At 31.9% G+C, this 15,565-nt stretch overlaps 2 protein-coding genes across 2 annotated transcripts; both read left to right on the top strand.

Annotated features, from left to right (window-relative positions):
- The first annotated feature begins 518 nt into the window (after nucleotides 1–518).
- On the top strand, nucleotides 519–9,215 carry LOC130645061 (beta-1,4-galactosyltransferase 7-like). The gene is made up of 6 exons (XM_057450919.1): nucleotides 519–826; nucleotides 1,889–2,078; nucleotides 5,023–5,251; nucleotides 5,499–5,582; nucleotides 6,725–6,829; nucleotides 7,530–9,215. Exons 1-6 carry the CDS (start codon nucleotides 553–555, stop codon nucleotides 7,698–7,700), a joined length of 1,053 nt encoding a protein of 350 aa, XP_057306902.1. The 5' UTR covers nucleotides 519–552; the 3' UTR covers nucleotides 7,701–9,215.
- A 91-nt stretch (nucleotides 9,216–9,306) lies between these two features.
- On the top strand, nucleotides 9,307–11,577 carry LOC130645063 (homeobox protein HMX3-A-like). The gene is made up of 2 exons (XM_057450923.1): nucleotides 9,307–10,315; nucleotides 10,616–11,577. The coding sequence occupies exons 1-2, from the start codon at nucleotides 9,821–9,823 to the stop codon at nucleotides 10,988–10,990; spliced, it is 870 nt and encodes a 289-aa protein (XP_057306906.1). The 5' UTR covers nucleotides 9,307–9,820; the 3' UTR covers nucleotides 10,991–11,577.
- Nucleotides 11,578–15,565: the final 3,988 nt, after the last annotated feature.

Here is a 15,565-nt window from a genome sequence, read left to right as displayed (position 1 = left end):
GTGTAAAAAATTTCAATTCTTTGCCCATTGAGATAAGACAAACAGAGTCTTTTAGGGATTTAAAGAAGCTATGCGACACATATTTTGATAAATAGTATTTTGGTAGATGTATATCGATGTAAATTATATTATCCTATCGAGTCTATCCATTTTTGTCATTTCGTGCTTCCTTGTTTTCTTTTTTTTAGTCACATACTTGGCATTCCTACACAGTAACTTTTTATTGTCATAATTCATAATTTTCAAGTTCATGTGTGTTTCTTTTACGTTTTTCAAGTTTTTCAATTTTTTTTTAAAATTTTACTAATTTTACTATTTTTGTTATACACAGGGCACATTTAACTAGCAGTGTTTTATATACTGAATATATTTCTCACCTGTATAAATATTCTTTATAAATAAATAAATAAATAAATGAATAAATAAAATATGTAAATATTTTTTTGTAAGCCAACTTTCCATATCTAATTTGTACTCTTGTGTTATCTGTCATATCTCTACCTGCTATTTTTGACTGTCTTCCATTCTACTTAGGTAATTATAACAAGTGAAATGCATGTGCGATTGCAACAAAGAATACTTACCTACTCGTTAACATTTTTAGTTGCACTATTGTTCGGAAAGTTGATTTTTCTTAGCAATGATTGTAAGGAGAAGTTAGGAAATAATCCACATAAACATGTAACAGCAGATCCTTGGAATATAAATGAACATTTAATTGAGTTACAAGTTAATAAAGCAATTAATAAAATACGCCGGACATCTGACCACCTTAAGCCGCTTGTATCACCTGATGTTGATCATAATGGAATACCGCAAGGTGAAGGTAGGTTTCGCTGAGTCCATGCAAATTTTTTATGTTTAATATCTGCTGTGGCATAATTCCAGGTGTAATAAGAATATTTAAAATAATTTTTGCAATGAGAACAGCTTGAAAATTTATGAATTTTTCATTTTATGTGGATTTTGTAACCAGCTACTTATGGAATTTATTTTGTTGTAGTTTTAGCTGTGTTAAAGGATCCCCAAAGTGAACTTGTAGACATTTTTGAGGTAGTAAATATATAAACTACTAATTGATAATATAATTACACTCGGTTTGAACCTACACAGAAATTCTTCCTTGTTTGTTAACCTTATGCACTAACAAGTAGGCCCCAACCACAATGCTATGCCAATTCAATTTTTTAACAGAAACGATGTTATAAATGATAGTTTGAAAAAAAGGCTTTTAACATAAAGCTTTTTGCCATAATTCCCTGGTTTGGTAATATAATTCTAATATTTCTGATTGCCTTATTGTGCTTGAATAAGTTTGCTGGAATTATTCATCTCAGTCTTCTGCGAGACCATTATGAAAACAATTCTAGTTTATTTTGTGGGTAAAAAGCCATTTACAGATATCTATACACCACAAGTCTCTGTGGAAGTTAGCATTATTCCTTCCAACATAATTTTTACACTAAAAAAAATAAAAAAATAAATATCCAGCATTTTTATAGTGGCTGAGAGTGCAAGATTTGGTGTTTTTTTTTCTGGAAAAAAACAATTCCAAGTTTAAACAATCACCTTAAAAAGTTCTGAAATCACAGATATAGAATAGTGTGATTCGCTGGTTTACCCTTTCGCCATTATGTCCAGACCATTTTTATTACATTTGATTTTAAGTTGAAAAAAATTAAGTATTAATAAGAGGCACATATTCTGCTATAATGCAATAAAACAAATGCTGATGATACAATAAACTCAATATATGTTTGTTAATTTATGCTATATTTCCTTGTTTAGAACATTTTGTCCATGTTAGCCGTATTAAAAGTCTACGTTCCAATGTCAATGATAGGTTGTATATGCAGCTTTTACATCTTATTTGTTTAATGTTATTTAGATATGTTCATTGAAAGTCCAAAGAATCATCCAACTCAAGAAGACTGGGGCCCACATCAGTTAGCCTTAATTGTGCCTTACCGAGATCGATTCGAAGAACTGAAGGAATTTGTTCCTCACATGCATAAATATCTTAACATGAAAAAAATTAATCATCAAATATTCATAATTAATCAAGTTGACCAACACAGGTGAGCCATCTTATCAACCTATAAGTGCATTACCTGACAATCATTGCTCTAGCTACATGCATTGCGCAACATGCTTGGGCCTACCTGTACTGCTGTGTGCGCAATGTAACCTGAATTGCATGCTACCTAAATAATAAAAAACAGTAAAGATTTTAATTTTGTTACAAATATTTTTTTACATTCAGGTTGTAGAAAGTTGTGCATTATTTAGTTATTTTAAGCTTGTTGTCAACATGGTTATATTTTCAACTAAACTTTTTTTCTTTGTCTATTCAGTCTGCTTTTGAATTCCTGAGTTTTTTGAGGTTATATCTTATATATTAATCCCCTTGCGTGAGTAAAACTGTGAGTCCACGACACGGAAATCACGGGTCACTTTCTTATGACGTACGCTAAAATTTAACTAAAAAGATTAGGGATGTACTTCATAGAAATCGCAGATAAGGTGTAAATATATAACCCGCTGCTAATAACGATATAAATATATATACCCTTATGCCAAAAAACTCTTTGTTAGCATATATATATAGGTATCGCTACATATGAAACGGTATTAGATATTCACAAAGCATACGGACTGTTAAATGAAGTTCCTAGCATAAAACGGAAATTGTGTTTACGAAAAAGATGGCTGTTTTTTTTTAGTATTCTCTACTCTTTCATTCAAAATAAATCTTTAAAAAAACATTTGAAGAAGAGCATGGTTTTATAAATTAATCATAGCAAGGTTCTGTAAGGTTTTTTCATGTTTTATTTTCAGTTTTGATTATATTATTGTTGCCAGACATGTTTTATAGCTAGCATCATAGATTCCCAGTAGATATATTCCCACAAAACCCATCAAACGTTATTAACCCTGAAGATTTTTTTTTTGGTTTGCGAAGTTCTTTTCCTCCAAATATTCTGAAAATAAAGTTCAGAAATTACTTATTCTTAAAATGTAAATTTAATTTGTTTCAAATTGTGGTTTTGACATTTTCATGTAAGAATTTGTGGGCAAAAACCTTAATCAGCATGCTAAAAGAACTGACTTTTCATAATTTAGATTTACTAACCACAACCATTTTCTTACATTTAGTGTAAACCTTTGTGCGTATGGCTTATATTTAATACACCAAAAGAGCTACTTTGTTGATTTCAATTTTATACTCTTTGTAAGCTATTTTTTTCTTCTTTTTGACATTTTGAATTAACTTATTGTTGTAGAAGGCATATAATATACATGCATATAAAAAAATGGAATTTTGCAAATTTCTGTTTTACCACTCAATTTTTACATTTTATAAGTTATTTGGAACAGAATGGTATGAAATAGACCAAAATACCTGATCTTAGTTGTTTTTAATTTACAGGCTGTGTCTGTGAAACTTTAAGGGGAACATTTGGTGGAAGACAATGGCATGACATATACTGATAGAACTGATTTTTGTTGTGTTAGATGTTATATCTGAACCTTTTTGACATTTTATGTTAATTTTGCGAGGAAGGACCATATATATATACACAGAAGAAGAATTCAATTTTACACCTTGCAAGCTTTGTTTTTCTATATTTTGTATAAATTCTTACTGGGGAGGACTCCGTGCAATATATCGAAATGACTGATCCTTCTCGATTTAAATTTGATGTGTTCTAATTCGTATATAGTTTTGGAAATTTTGTGTAAGATTTAATGGGTAAGGGCTAGATGCAATATGTCAAAAAAACTTTTTTTGTTGAATCAGAAGCACTCCCTACAACCATTCTTTTTTTTGCAGTTTGTGAAGCTTTTCTGAGGAAAGAGTGTATGCAATATTATCGAAATAACTGATTTTTGTTGCAAACTGTCTTTCTTAGGCATTTTGGATTAAAGATTGTTTTAGAGGGCATATGCAGTAGATATATGTACCGAAATAATTAAATTTTGCAAACTTTGATTTTGTCGTTACCTCTCATTTTTTACATTTTGATTAAACTTTTGTGGGAGACCGTCGGTATGCGAAGGACCAAAATAAGAGATTTTAGTATTATTTAGAATTTGTATTTTGTGTTGCAAAATTGGTGCAAAAATTGACATAAAATGAACTTATATACAGATTGATTGCTGTTGTTTAACATGACTCATTATGACTTATATATATATTTTATGAAAATTTGTGACAGAATACTATGTGAGATTTGAAATTTTGTTTACTTTATTGATGGTAAAACACCATGCAAATTGCTAAAAGGACTTTATTAATTTTAGATTTAAACACCGTTATTTTGTTGGCATTTTGTCTAAAGTTTGGTGAGGAAGGACTGTATGCAATATATCAAATAATGTTTTATTGCATTATAATTTATCCTTGCAAATCCCTTTTTAACACCTTAGATAAAAATTTCTACTTAGGCAAAATTTATTGTTTATTTTTCACATTTTGTGTCAACCTTTGGCAGGGTTTGCAATAAACTAACTGATTTTAACATATACAATGAGAGAGATTTGTGTTTGACATTGATCAGCTTTTTTGTATATATGTGGCGTTTTGAGTGATTTAAATTTTATGGGTGAGATGTATGTTGAAATGCTTTTAAAAACTTTTTTCCGAATAATTTTCGCATTTGTCAGATGGTCAGAGCAAGTAATTTTAGTAGATTTAGATTTTAAATGTCACATATATACTGCAGTTGTTGGACAATTTTTTTGGTCATTTATATAATAATGCAGATGTTTCATGCGCACTGCTGTATTGTTTGTTTTTTTGATGGACATATATCTGCTACATAAATTAAATGGAATACAGTGGATTCTTCCACGGGAAACAGCTAGTATTCTAGTATTTTATATATCTCAATGCAGGCATTACTTATTATTACTTTCTGACCGTGACCTGCTTTTTGTTCTTGAGTCGATCTTTCTCACTTTGAGGTTGAAATGACTTTCACCTACTATTATAAAAATTTATCTTTCCACTTTTTTCAGATTTAACCGTGCTTCTTTAATTAATGTTGGTTTTGTAACTGCAAGAAAGGAATCGTGTGATTACATCGCAATGCATGATGTTGATTTGATGCCGTTAAATAAAGATTTGAATTATGGGTATCCAGATCTTGGACCGTTCCATGTCTCTGCTCCCCACTTGCACCCTAAGTATCATTATAAGAAATTTGTTGGTGGTATTTTGCTGGTTTCTATTGAGCAGTTTGAGGAAGTATGTAATATCCTTCTTTACGGCGGGTGGGTGCTCATAAAAAACGCAACGTTTTTCTGTAGAGTTGAAAATTAGTCAATATACCGTGATACTTAGTAAAGCGACATTCTGCTATATCTCTTTCTACTTTTTTAAAAAGTATTACGGTGTCTTAAGATTTCATAATTTGCAAAAATCAGAATTTGTACAACCATTTTTGTGTGCCAAATGTCAAGAGCATGTATGAAGTTGAATAATTTATATTTAGTTGAACGGGCTTTCAAACAAATTTTGGGGATGGGGTCGAGAAGATGACGAATTCTACATGAGAATAGTGGAAAAAGGCTACAAGGTAAAATAATTTAGCAATGGCATAAATAATCTCTCCTTTAGATCTATAAAAAGAGTCAAGGAACATTTGCAGCCTTCTTTGACAGCTGTTATAAATTGTTTTTAAATTTTTGACATTGAGCGTGTTATGGAGTTACGCATTTTACAATTGTTTATCGGTGTAGCTGATTATCTTAAAATAAACTAGAGAATAATAACTCCCCTAGAGTAGAAATAACCGAGTTAATAATCTATGATAATAATTTCTATGAGCAGGTTTGAAGTTTTTATGCTTTTGTATTCTATAACATTTTTTCATCTTTTTTATTTATCAGAAAAACGCTTTTTTCATGTCATTGAAAGTAAGCAAACTGAAGGATTTTTCTCATATTACTTTTATACTAAAAATACACACTAAACAACTCTTTCGAAAAAGTCATCACAAATTATCAAGAGATTTTTTTTCAATTTGATCTTAGCCTCATTTTAAAAAACCTTTGTTACGTTTTCTACTATCTCTATCAATTTTTGACGTATTTTGGCATTTATGAATAAAACGCACCTTATTTTTACCTTACAGTATCTTTATTATTTCCTATTTTTAATAATTTTTAACTTTGCTAGAATTTCAAAAAAAAAATTCCACTGTACTTCATATTCTGTAGTTATGTGTTTTTTACAACAAGTTTTGTCACTTCCCGCCGATGAACTTTGAAGATTGTTAAATTCTACTAAAGCTTTCAAATCATTTTAAACCTTCTATTTTTTGTTTTCAGTTCAAAGCACAAATTTAAGTCAAAAAATGCAAAAAAAGTTTGCTGACAAATTTTTTAGTTACAGCAAAAAATTCGGGGAAAGATCTTGGTCAGGTAAAATTTTGGTCATATAAAATTAAGTAATTGAATCCACTTTCTACCGTTCTATCCAAAAAGAAATATAAGGGAGTCAAAATAAACTGGGGGAGTTATTATTTCCTAGGAAATGTTGACTCTAGGTGGTAACATGGAATCATTATTTAGGGTAGTTAAAAATTCCGGTGACACTGGTATAAAAATTATGCAGGACTTATTTGCGGAAAGAAAGTTTCGCGGTTTATGGTGAATATTCGTCCTGCAAAAATATCTGACAATAATTCAATCATGGTCATGTTTGGATATACTTTAGATTTATCGTCACGGAAAAGAAATTACAACTGGATATGAAACGTTTAAACATGAACATGGAAAAGAGAGGAAAAGGGATTATGCTAAACTACCTGGCCAAAGAAAGGTACAGGTTCTTGTGTTGCAGCTAGAGAGTTTTCAATTGAAAGTTTTTAGATCTTTATTTTATTTCTTTATTTACTACAACTATATTACAAAAACAGATTTCTGTGAAGTTGGATACAACACAAATATGGCTGGATGCTAAGTGGGGGATTTTTTTTGTCTTTTTACATTCGTAAAAATTCTGCAGAAAAAAGGTGAATTGCTACATTAAAGCAATTTGTTCTACTACATTTTTTTAGTTTTCTTATTTCAATTTCAAATGCTTACAGCACGCTAAAGAACGTTGCCCAACCTTGTTTATGTTTGTATTGTCTGCGCATGATTGTGACATTGAAGCAGTTCAAATCAATATTGATCATTAATGTTGTACTACCCTCAATAGGGCGTTTAATGCTTAAAAAATAATTTTGATATTTTTCAACCAGGAGGGCAAGTTAGGGTGAATTTACTCGCGAATTTGTGTCCACACGAAGATTATTCTCCTAAATCAAATGATATATCTCATATTTCTTGTTAATAAATCAGAAAATTTAATCGATAAAATTTTATCCCAGCCCTTTATTTAAAATAAAAACCGAAAGCTACTCTTCTTTGCATGTGTGTGTTTGCGTCGAATTAACATTTTCTTAGTTCTCGCCTGAGAAGCTGTGCACAAAAGCCCAAGATACTGTGTGGAAGGATGGTGATATTATTATTTTTAGGCAATGTTTGAGCGAGATCTGTTTACTGGATTAAAAGATGTGAAATACACAATAAAGAAGCGACAGGAATTAAGCATAGACGGCAGCCCGTGCACAGTGATAGATGTCGAACTAGAGTGTGATTTAGATTTAACTCCATGGTGCAATTTATCCAAAAAGAAAAAAGAATAACTATGTCTAAGATAAGTGCCTATTTAAAAGAGATAGGTGCCTGATTTAAACGAAAGTAAAGATGCTTGTTATATAAAAGCTTAGGTGCCTATTTTAAAAAACAATATGTGCCTATTTTGATAAAAGATTAGGTGCCTATTTTAAATAAAATATAGATACCTGTTTCAAATGGAGATATAGATTCATGTGAAAAACAAAGTCTTTTTAGCCTCTACATATAGTAAGTTTAAAACAGCATAAAAAAATGTGTGAATATTTATTTATGAGAATTTTTTAAAGAAAGTATTAGAATTTTAAAGTATTTTAAGAACGTATTTGAAATAACGTAGTTTATATATTATTATATTGATAAAACAATTTTTTGTATACAATATTTATTGAGAATAATGATTTGTTGATTTGTCCGCATGGGTAGATAAATTATAGAAGCCACTCCCATTGAGAATTTGTGGTAATTTGTCCTATTAATGACGTCAGCGCTTATTTTGTCTGTAAGCTGTCAGACTGCACTGTGTATGGTATTTGTCAATGTACAGTCCTTGACAAGAAAGTCGTATAACATGACACTGATGGTAACCTTAATTCCCCATGTACTATAAGAACGTTAACTATGTCCTTCATGGACTGTTTATTTTCGTCTTTTGTTTTTATTCGTCTTGATTTACCTCTAAATAAAATTTTTCAATTGTCGTGAATTCGGTAGGAAGTTTTTACATTTATAAGGGTTTAACTATGGTGATATAATAAACACCAAAAGACATAAAACTTAATCCTTGCAGGATATTTATTCTCTTATACATATTTATAACTTTTAGATTATGAAAATAAAGTACGGTTACGTACTTTATTTTCATAACCTAAAAAAAAATGCAACCTGACTGTCTCGACCAAAGGTGTACAAAATTTTGTAAATGCACTGTGTTCAAACACAAAGTTAAGCCTCGTGTTAAGAGTTAAAAGTGTTAACAGTGTAAAACAAAGTGTATGTTTCCCAAATATGCGTGTTTCGGTTTAATGAAAAGTTTCGAAAATTCCAAGAATATCTGTAATTTGTTTTGGGAAGACATCACGGTTCTTACATTGTTTTGGAAAACTAGAGTTTTAAGAGAATTTTCCAGAATCATTTTGTTTTTACCTTAAAACATTTCAATATTTTACTTCTCTCTGTAGTATCTATATTAGTATTTTTAAAAGAAAGTCATCATGCCGATGTTAATAGCACATGTAATCATGAATATTATTCATAGAAACAGTGTAAGCAGATCGAAATAACGACGTTTCTAACATTCCGACTTCTCCCAAATTTTTAGTAGAATCTTTGGCAGATCTATAATATGGAATGTTTTTCATTGTTTTTAATTCTGTTCTCTAAAATTTGACCCCAAGTCTCCTAAACTATTTTAAAATTTCAAGGGTGTCATCACACTGGTAGTGGATTGTTGCTGCCTTTGTTGTACTTATTTGGTTTATATTGTTGTATTGCCTTATTGAAAATTTAATGCTAGCAGCAGAAAATTGTGTTGTTTTATTTTACTCACTCAGGTGATTATAAGAGCATACTTCGACACTTCATACTCAATTGCTATGGAGTATACAATTCTCATGTTCTAGCTAATAGCCAATGTCGCTAATTACTAACTATTTTCCTTTGCCTAGTGAATCATAACAAAAAACCCATTCATTGCTATTTCATGAAAGTTCGTTTTTATATTCAAAAGTAAAACAAGCGATAGTACAATATTTTAAATTCGGTATCCATGTTTAGTATAAGTTTTTATTTAACAGCACAAGTAAAAATAATCAAAATCGCTTTCTGATCTTAAAAGATTTTTGAGTGGCAGATTTATGTAAAATCAAAATAAACTTCCAATTTATTGTCCTAACGAAAGGTGGTGCAATATTGCTAATTGCTGCTTGCGCTAATGGACCTCCCAGTTGTTGATTAAATGTGTCATTACACATTTAATAATTACCAAGGCCATGATTGTTTTGATTATTAAAGCGAATTCAGAGTGCTAACTCGATTAAGTTGTAAAACCTTTACACTGTGAATAACAATTCTAAGAAACGCTATACCAATTTTTATTGCATCGTTTAAATGTTAAAAAATACAAGAAGTTATGGAGTGTCATCAAAACAATAACCAAGTTAGTTTCGGTATTCACGATATACTGCAAAATAAAATAAATACACATGTTAAAGAGGAATGTACAAACGAAGACTTTACTTTGAAAGTTGAAAAAGAAAAATACAGACGAGAAGTGATTGTTAAGGGACAAAACAATAATGTTGAGGAGAATGATGATGAAGAAAACGATGAAGAGTTAGATAATAATGGCCAAGAAGAGCAAAATAATGAAGAGCAAATTGTGAATGACAATAATAATAATCACAAAATTAATAACTGCGATAATGATATAACCAGTAACGAAGAATCAAAGGATTTACAGAAATCAAATGAAAAGTTAAACGATCTATCAAGGAAAAAGAAAAGTCGGACTGTTTTCTCCAGGTATCAAGTGGAACATTTGGAGAACACATTTAAAATGAAACGTTATCTATCTTCAACAGAAAGAGGAACAATTGCTGAGTCATTAAGTTTGTCGGAGACACAGGTGCGTGGAAGGCAATTTCGAATAAAAAACAAATTTTCTCTAGCTGTATATTTTCTATAACTTTAGGTGTACATTCTTGTTTTCAGAATTCTTTGTGATATATCGCTTTGGGGACGAGAATGGCAAGTGCCCTCACACTGTGAAATTAGCTTTTGCTTTAGTAATCATGCGGCTGTAATAAAATCTCAACGGAAAACTGATAAGTTAGCCATTTAGCATAAAATATACTGTACACATGTATGGTAAAGGATAATACCTTCGATAAAGTTAACCATGGAATACAAAAAAATATTTTTTTAGGTAAAAATTTGGTTTCAAAATCGTCGAAACAAATGGAAAAGAAAGCTAGCCATTGCAATCGAGTTTCGAAACTTATCAAATTCCCACCAAACTTCAACAATTCAACGGCCGCCATCTTTTTCTGGCCTCGAACCACCATCACCGTTAGGTCTCGCTGGCTTCTATCGTGGAGATGACAGTTTTATAAAGAGTCCTTCTCTTTATCAACAACAGTGGTCACCATATAGAACATCTTTTGGATTTGACTACCCCTCTACATATGCGTGGGAAACATACCAATACGGTCTGTCACATCCGCCACCCCCGCTGCCACCGTCAGCAGGTGGAATAACAGATAAAACAATGAGTTCGTATGGTAAATCATTTTATATGTAGCTTAAAGAAGAGAGGGAAGCGGTTAATAACTGAGGAGGTGGATTCGGTCTAGCAAAAGATGCTCTGGATAATCACCTTCTCGTTTGTAATGTAGGGGCAGAACAGGACAAGTACTCAACGCTATGACATTTTGTTATTTAAGCGCTCGATGATAATTGACCAGACTGAGCGCTGAGTTGGGCGTCCTGCGTGCGATTGAAATTAACTTTCAAGGCAAGTTTTGCTTTTCTTCATTGCCTTTACGTTCAATCTCCATTAGACGGCGCAACGTAGGATCAACTGCAGTTGCACCCGATTTTTCGAATTGTCTGGTCGCAATAATTGTAAAAAATTGTCAATTTTAAGAAAATAATAATAATAAATATAAAAGAAAGGTTGAGCGAAGTTTAAGCGCAAGACGGCAAGTTGGAATGCGCAAATAAAAGGAACACCAGGGAATTCGAAAAATCAAGCCACAATTACAAAGATTACTGCGATTCAAATATCGCCCCCAATGACAATCTTGCTTTGCATAGCTACTGTATTTTTTGTTGATGGGTATGTGTGTTTTGTTGCGATTTTGTGAAATATTAATTTAAAATAAAACTTAGTCTGACAAACCCTATGTTAAAATTTTTTGACTTCGTTCAATCTCGTTTAATAAAAGCCGTATTCCGTCTGTCTGTTCGTGCGTCTATTTGTCTTTTTGTTACGAAAACACGAAATGCGATATATAAAGGACGGGCGACCCCGTGGATTTTACAACGGGTTAACGATTTCTATATAATAACAGCCGTTATCTGTCTGTCTTTGCACAAAATGGTAACCGCAGTACCGTGACACATGAAATGCAGTATAAAAAGGAGGGGTAAAACCGTGTATTTATCCACGGGCCAGCGACTAGTCTCTATAATAACAGCCGTTGTCTGTCTGTCGGCAAAAACCGGGTCCTGGCATCATATAATATCAACCAACGAACTCAAAATTTGCAATCAAATGTTTATTTCATCAAATTTTAAGTCTTTAATGGGTTGTTGTATTTTGTTATCGACCAAATAATTTTTAATCTCTTTTTAACCCTATTCGGTCCGGGGTTTTTCGAACATTTTATGACAGGGGCGGTATGGGACCTAAATATTTGGCATGCAGGTGTCTAATAGATAAATATTGAAACTCAGTTAGTATCGTAGCCATGCAACGTAGCATTAAGGAGTTACTACCCCCCCTCCCCCCCTGTTGTGACTGAAGTGACACAACCTAGGTCAACCTCGTCCCCAGGGCATCTTGTATATTTTCTGACCGTGGGACGGCGATAATGGCCTTGGAGGAGGCCTCGTCACGTGACCCTCCAATACACAGTTTTTCTGTGTGTAATATTTAATGAGATTTTTCTCAATGAACTAAAGTTTTATATATAAGCTTGCAGAGCTAATCAACCTTGGCGTTTTACGACACAGATACATGCGGCGAGTTTGTTTTGATTTCTCTCCTCTCATACGCAACACGCAAACTGCTCACATATTGCCCTTGATTGTTTTCTAAATGTATAAATATACAATTTAGGCTGCTGTTTAATTGAAGAAATTAAGTTATGTGTATTTTACTGAATTGGTTGGCTAGCAAGCACTGGGTTGTAGAACTTGTAGCTATGGGAAACTTTGCCCACCTGACTATACACACTTTGTTGGTTCTCTAAAGTGCAAAAAAGGCTGTATAAACTTTAAATAGTCATGTGACTCTAGGTGCCTTACTGAAGTTAGCTAGGCAGAAATTTAACTTTATATTAATTTTTTATATTTTTTATTAATTTTAGAATTCTCATTTACTGTAAGTTCATATCTGTAGCTATCTGCATCAATACCGTTTATGATAACCGAGATTTTGCTGTGTGAATCCCAAAGTTGCTTTTCTATTACTATTTTGCACAAAATTAATTTAAACAAGAAGCCCTGGGGGCTCTAAGAATTCCGCTCGCTACCAAAATATTTGATGACAACCTACTAATTCGTTGTGTTGATGTCACCATCATGTTTAGCATACTTTTTTGTTAACTGTGCCAATTCTTGTCAAAAATAAAGTAGTTTTAATTTTTGGACCAATTTTCGCCTAAAATGACATTTAGGTAACAAGAAATCAAAATTTTGATGTCACCATCATGTTCAGCATACTTTATTTGTTAACTGTGCCAAATTTTGTTGAAAATAAAGTAGTTTTAATTTTTGAACAAATTTTGGCTTAAAATGACATTTAGGTGGAAAAAATCAAAATTATGATGCCGTTATGTTCAGCATACCTTTTTTGTTAAGTGTGCCAAATTTTGTCCAATTTTGGCCTGAAACATCATTTAGATGATTTCCCAGTACTTAGGGAGCTTGGGTACGAAGTTTTAATCTGTGACGTTCAATTGACCATTTGGGACAGGGTTAGTTAGTCAGTTGAACGTGAAGTCCCAGGGTCGATTTTTTCTCAAAAAATGCTCCGAAAGAAAAAAACGACGGTTTTAAAGAATTTCCTACACCTTCGGGCGCGGAAATTCAACAATGGTTAACTGAAACTGAATTTGTATATGGTGAACTCACTGCTTGCAGTTATATTAAGCAATTGCTATATAGTCCAAATAGCTGGAGGAAACCTTACATGTGGATGAAAGTCTTCGAAAAGTATTTACTTTAGGAGTCTTCTTTGCTTTTACATTTTGTGGCCTAAAAATTTCCAAAAGCCACCCCTTACTGATAATTTCTGCTTCATCTTTTCCTAATGACATGTTCTTAAAATGCAATACCTCTTTTTCATTTTTCACTCAACAAGCTCACATTTTATTGCACTCACAGATATAAAAAAACAAGTTTTTTTATTTAAAACATAAATAATCCAAAAATTTGATCTAAAGCATAATGCAGGTTTAAAATTGAAATCGACAAGTCCACATGTAATCTGTTTTGTCGATTTAAATCATGTGCCGTAATAGTTTAGAAAGAATTGGTAAACGACTTTACCAACAGTATTGCTACCTTAAAAAAAATGTTTGGAAAATAATTTTTGGAGAAAATTATTATTGAGATTTAGGACCAAAACTAAGTTCCACAAAATCACACTTTTTTGAGCTCATCAAAATTCTACTGCTTTCTTAATTGATACACACTTCTATGTTTATTGTTATAATTCTGCGCTTAGAAATATTTAAAATACCAAACTAGCCAACCGTAAAGAGATTAATTCAGTACTCTCATAAGAGCATTCAATCACAAAAATATATTTCTTGCAAATTTTTTTTCGTTTAATAGCATAATTTTAGGTTGAAATAATAACTTTTAAAATGTTCTGAACCTGTATCTTTGTCAAAATTGATATGCTGTCAAAAACGGCTTATCAGCGTCTCTGAAAAGGGCTAAATTCTGAAACGCAGAAAATACGTTCATAATAATAGAACTATTTTTTAGCTCAATTTCATCAAACCAGTTTAAAACCATATCATACCAAATCTCAAGTCAATATTTTAATTTTTTACTGAATTTATGGGGCTTTGAACTGAAAAGGACACTACTACCCCGTTTTAGACTTATTTTGTTATTTTTTTATGTTCACCGCTTTGTAATTAGTATTAAAAGTCTTGAGATAATATATCACAGTGGTGAGCTGTTCAATATCTACCACTGGATTTAACCTTATGCCAGATTGAGTGTCAATCAAAGTGTGACTTATAATGTGATTGTGTTAGATTTTCTGAAATTTCTTCATGGTGTGTTATAAAAGGCCTAGCAAGAATCGTGTAATTTTTTTATACCTTAAATTATCTTTTATCAGATTGGTCTAAAAGTACTCCACCGAAGTTATTGCACTTTGAATTTTCTTGAATTAGAAAATAGGCCGGGTAAATGTACATTCAATGATAAAATATTTTTTATGGTAACCAAAGCATATAAAGTAATAAAACATGCCCACTAATAACAATCTGATATAATTTAAAACGTAATGATACATATATTTTGTAAAAAAAACATTTTTCGATATTTTGTGCAAATTATTTTGTCTATAAAGGACATGGGCGGCACTAGGTCTCTCAGCTAGTAATTTTATATAACGTCATTCTTTGCATAAAGCTGCAAATTAAACCTGGCCACTTGGAAACAAGTTGAGTTTCTTTCTTTTGTTCTTATCTTGATAGTTTGCTAGGTATAGTGTGCTAGCTAGCTACTTTTCTAGCTTTATTAAACATTCCCAGCTACTGAAATATTTCCATGTAAGCAGTATTACTTTATGATGTCTTATTTATACTCTCATTGCTTAGCAATGCTTTTTATTAAATTTTTCGCTTTAAAAAAAACATGATACTGATACAGCTCCTCCGCCATTTTAATGCGCACAGCTTCCTCCTCCTGTTCGTCACAAGCTCGCTGCCCCGCCAAAATGTTTTGTATGACGTAATGATTATGTGACATATCCGCGCAAATCAGGGTTACTGCCACCTTAAGCGCAATTACAGTATCTTCCATCTTTCACACTTTAAAAGAAAGAAAGGTTCGCCTGTTCAGATATCGCTACAATAGTGAGGAAAAATAGATGATGAGAAGTTAGATACGGTATCCGGAGAATTAC

The sequence above is a fragment of the Hydractinia symbiolongicarpus genome, chromosome 5 (genome assembly GCF_029227915.1).
Source record: "Hydractinia symbiolongicarpus strain clone_291-10 chromosome 5, HSymV2.1, whole genome shotgun sequence".
NCBI lineage: Eukaryota > Metazoa > Cnidaria > Hydrozoa > Anthoathecata > Hydractiniidae > Hydractinia > Hydractinia symbiolongicarpus.
The sequence above is the reverse complement of the archived record's forward strand: the minus strand, read 5'-3'. Positions and strand labels throughout refer to the sequence as shown.

Excerpts from the sequence above, each read along its gene's own strand:
- LOC130645061 (XM_057450919.1), top strand. The coding sequence starts at position 553 with ATGCATGTGCGATTGCAACAAAGAATACTTACCTACTCGTTAACATTT. Across the intron at positions 5,252-5,498 it reads CTATTGAGCAGTTTGAGGAA|TTGAACGGGCTTTCAAACAA; the intron begins GTATGTAATATC and ends ATTTATATTTAG. Across the intron at positions 6,830-7,529 it reads AACTACCTGGCCAAAGAAAG|GCAATGTTTGAGCGAGATCT; the intron begins GTACAGGTTCTT and ends TATTATTTTTAG.
- LOC130645063 (XM_057450923.1), top strand. The coding sequence starts at position 9,821 with ATGGAGTGTCATCAAAACAATAACCAAGTTAGTTTCGGTATTCACGAT. Across the intron at positions 10,316-10,615 it reads TAAGTTTGTCGGAGACACAG|GTAAAAATTTGGTTTCAAAA; the intron begins GTGCGTGGAAGG and ends ATATTTTTTTAG.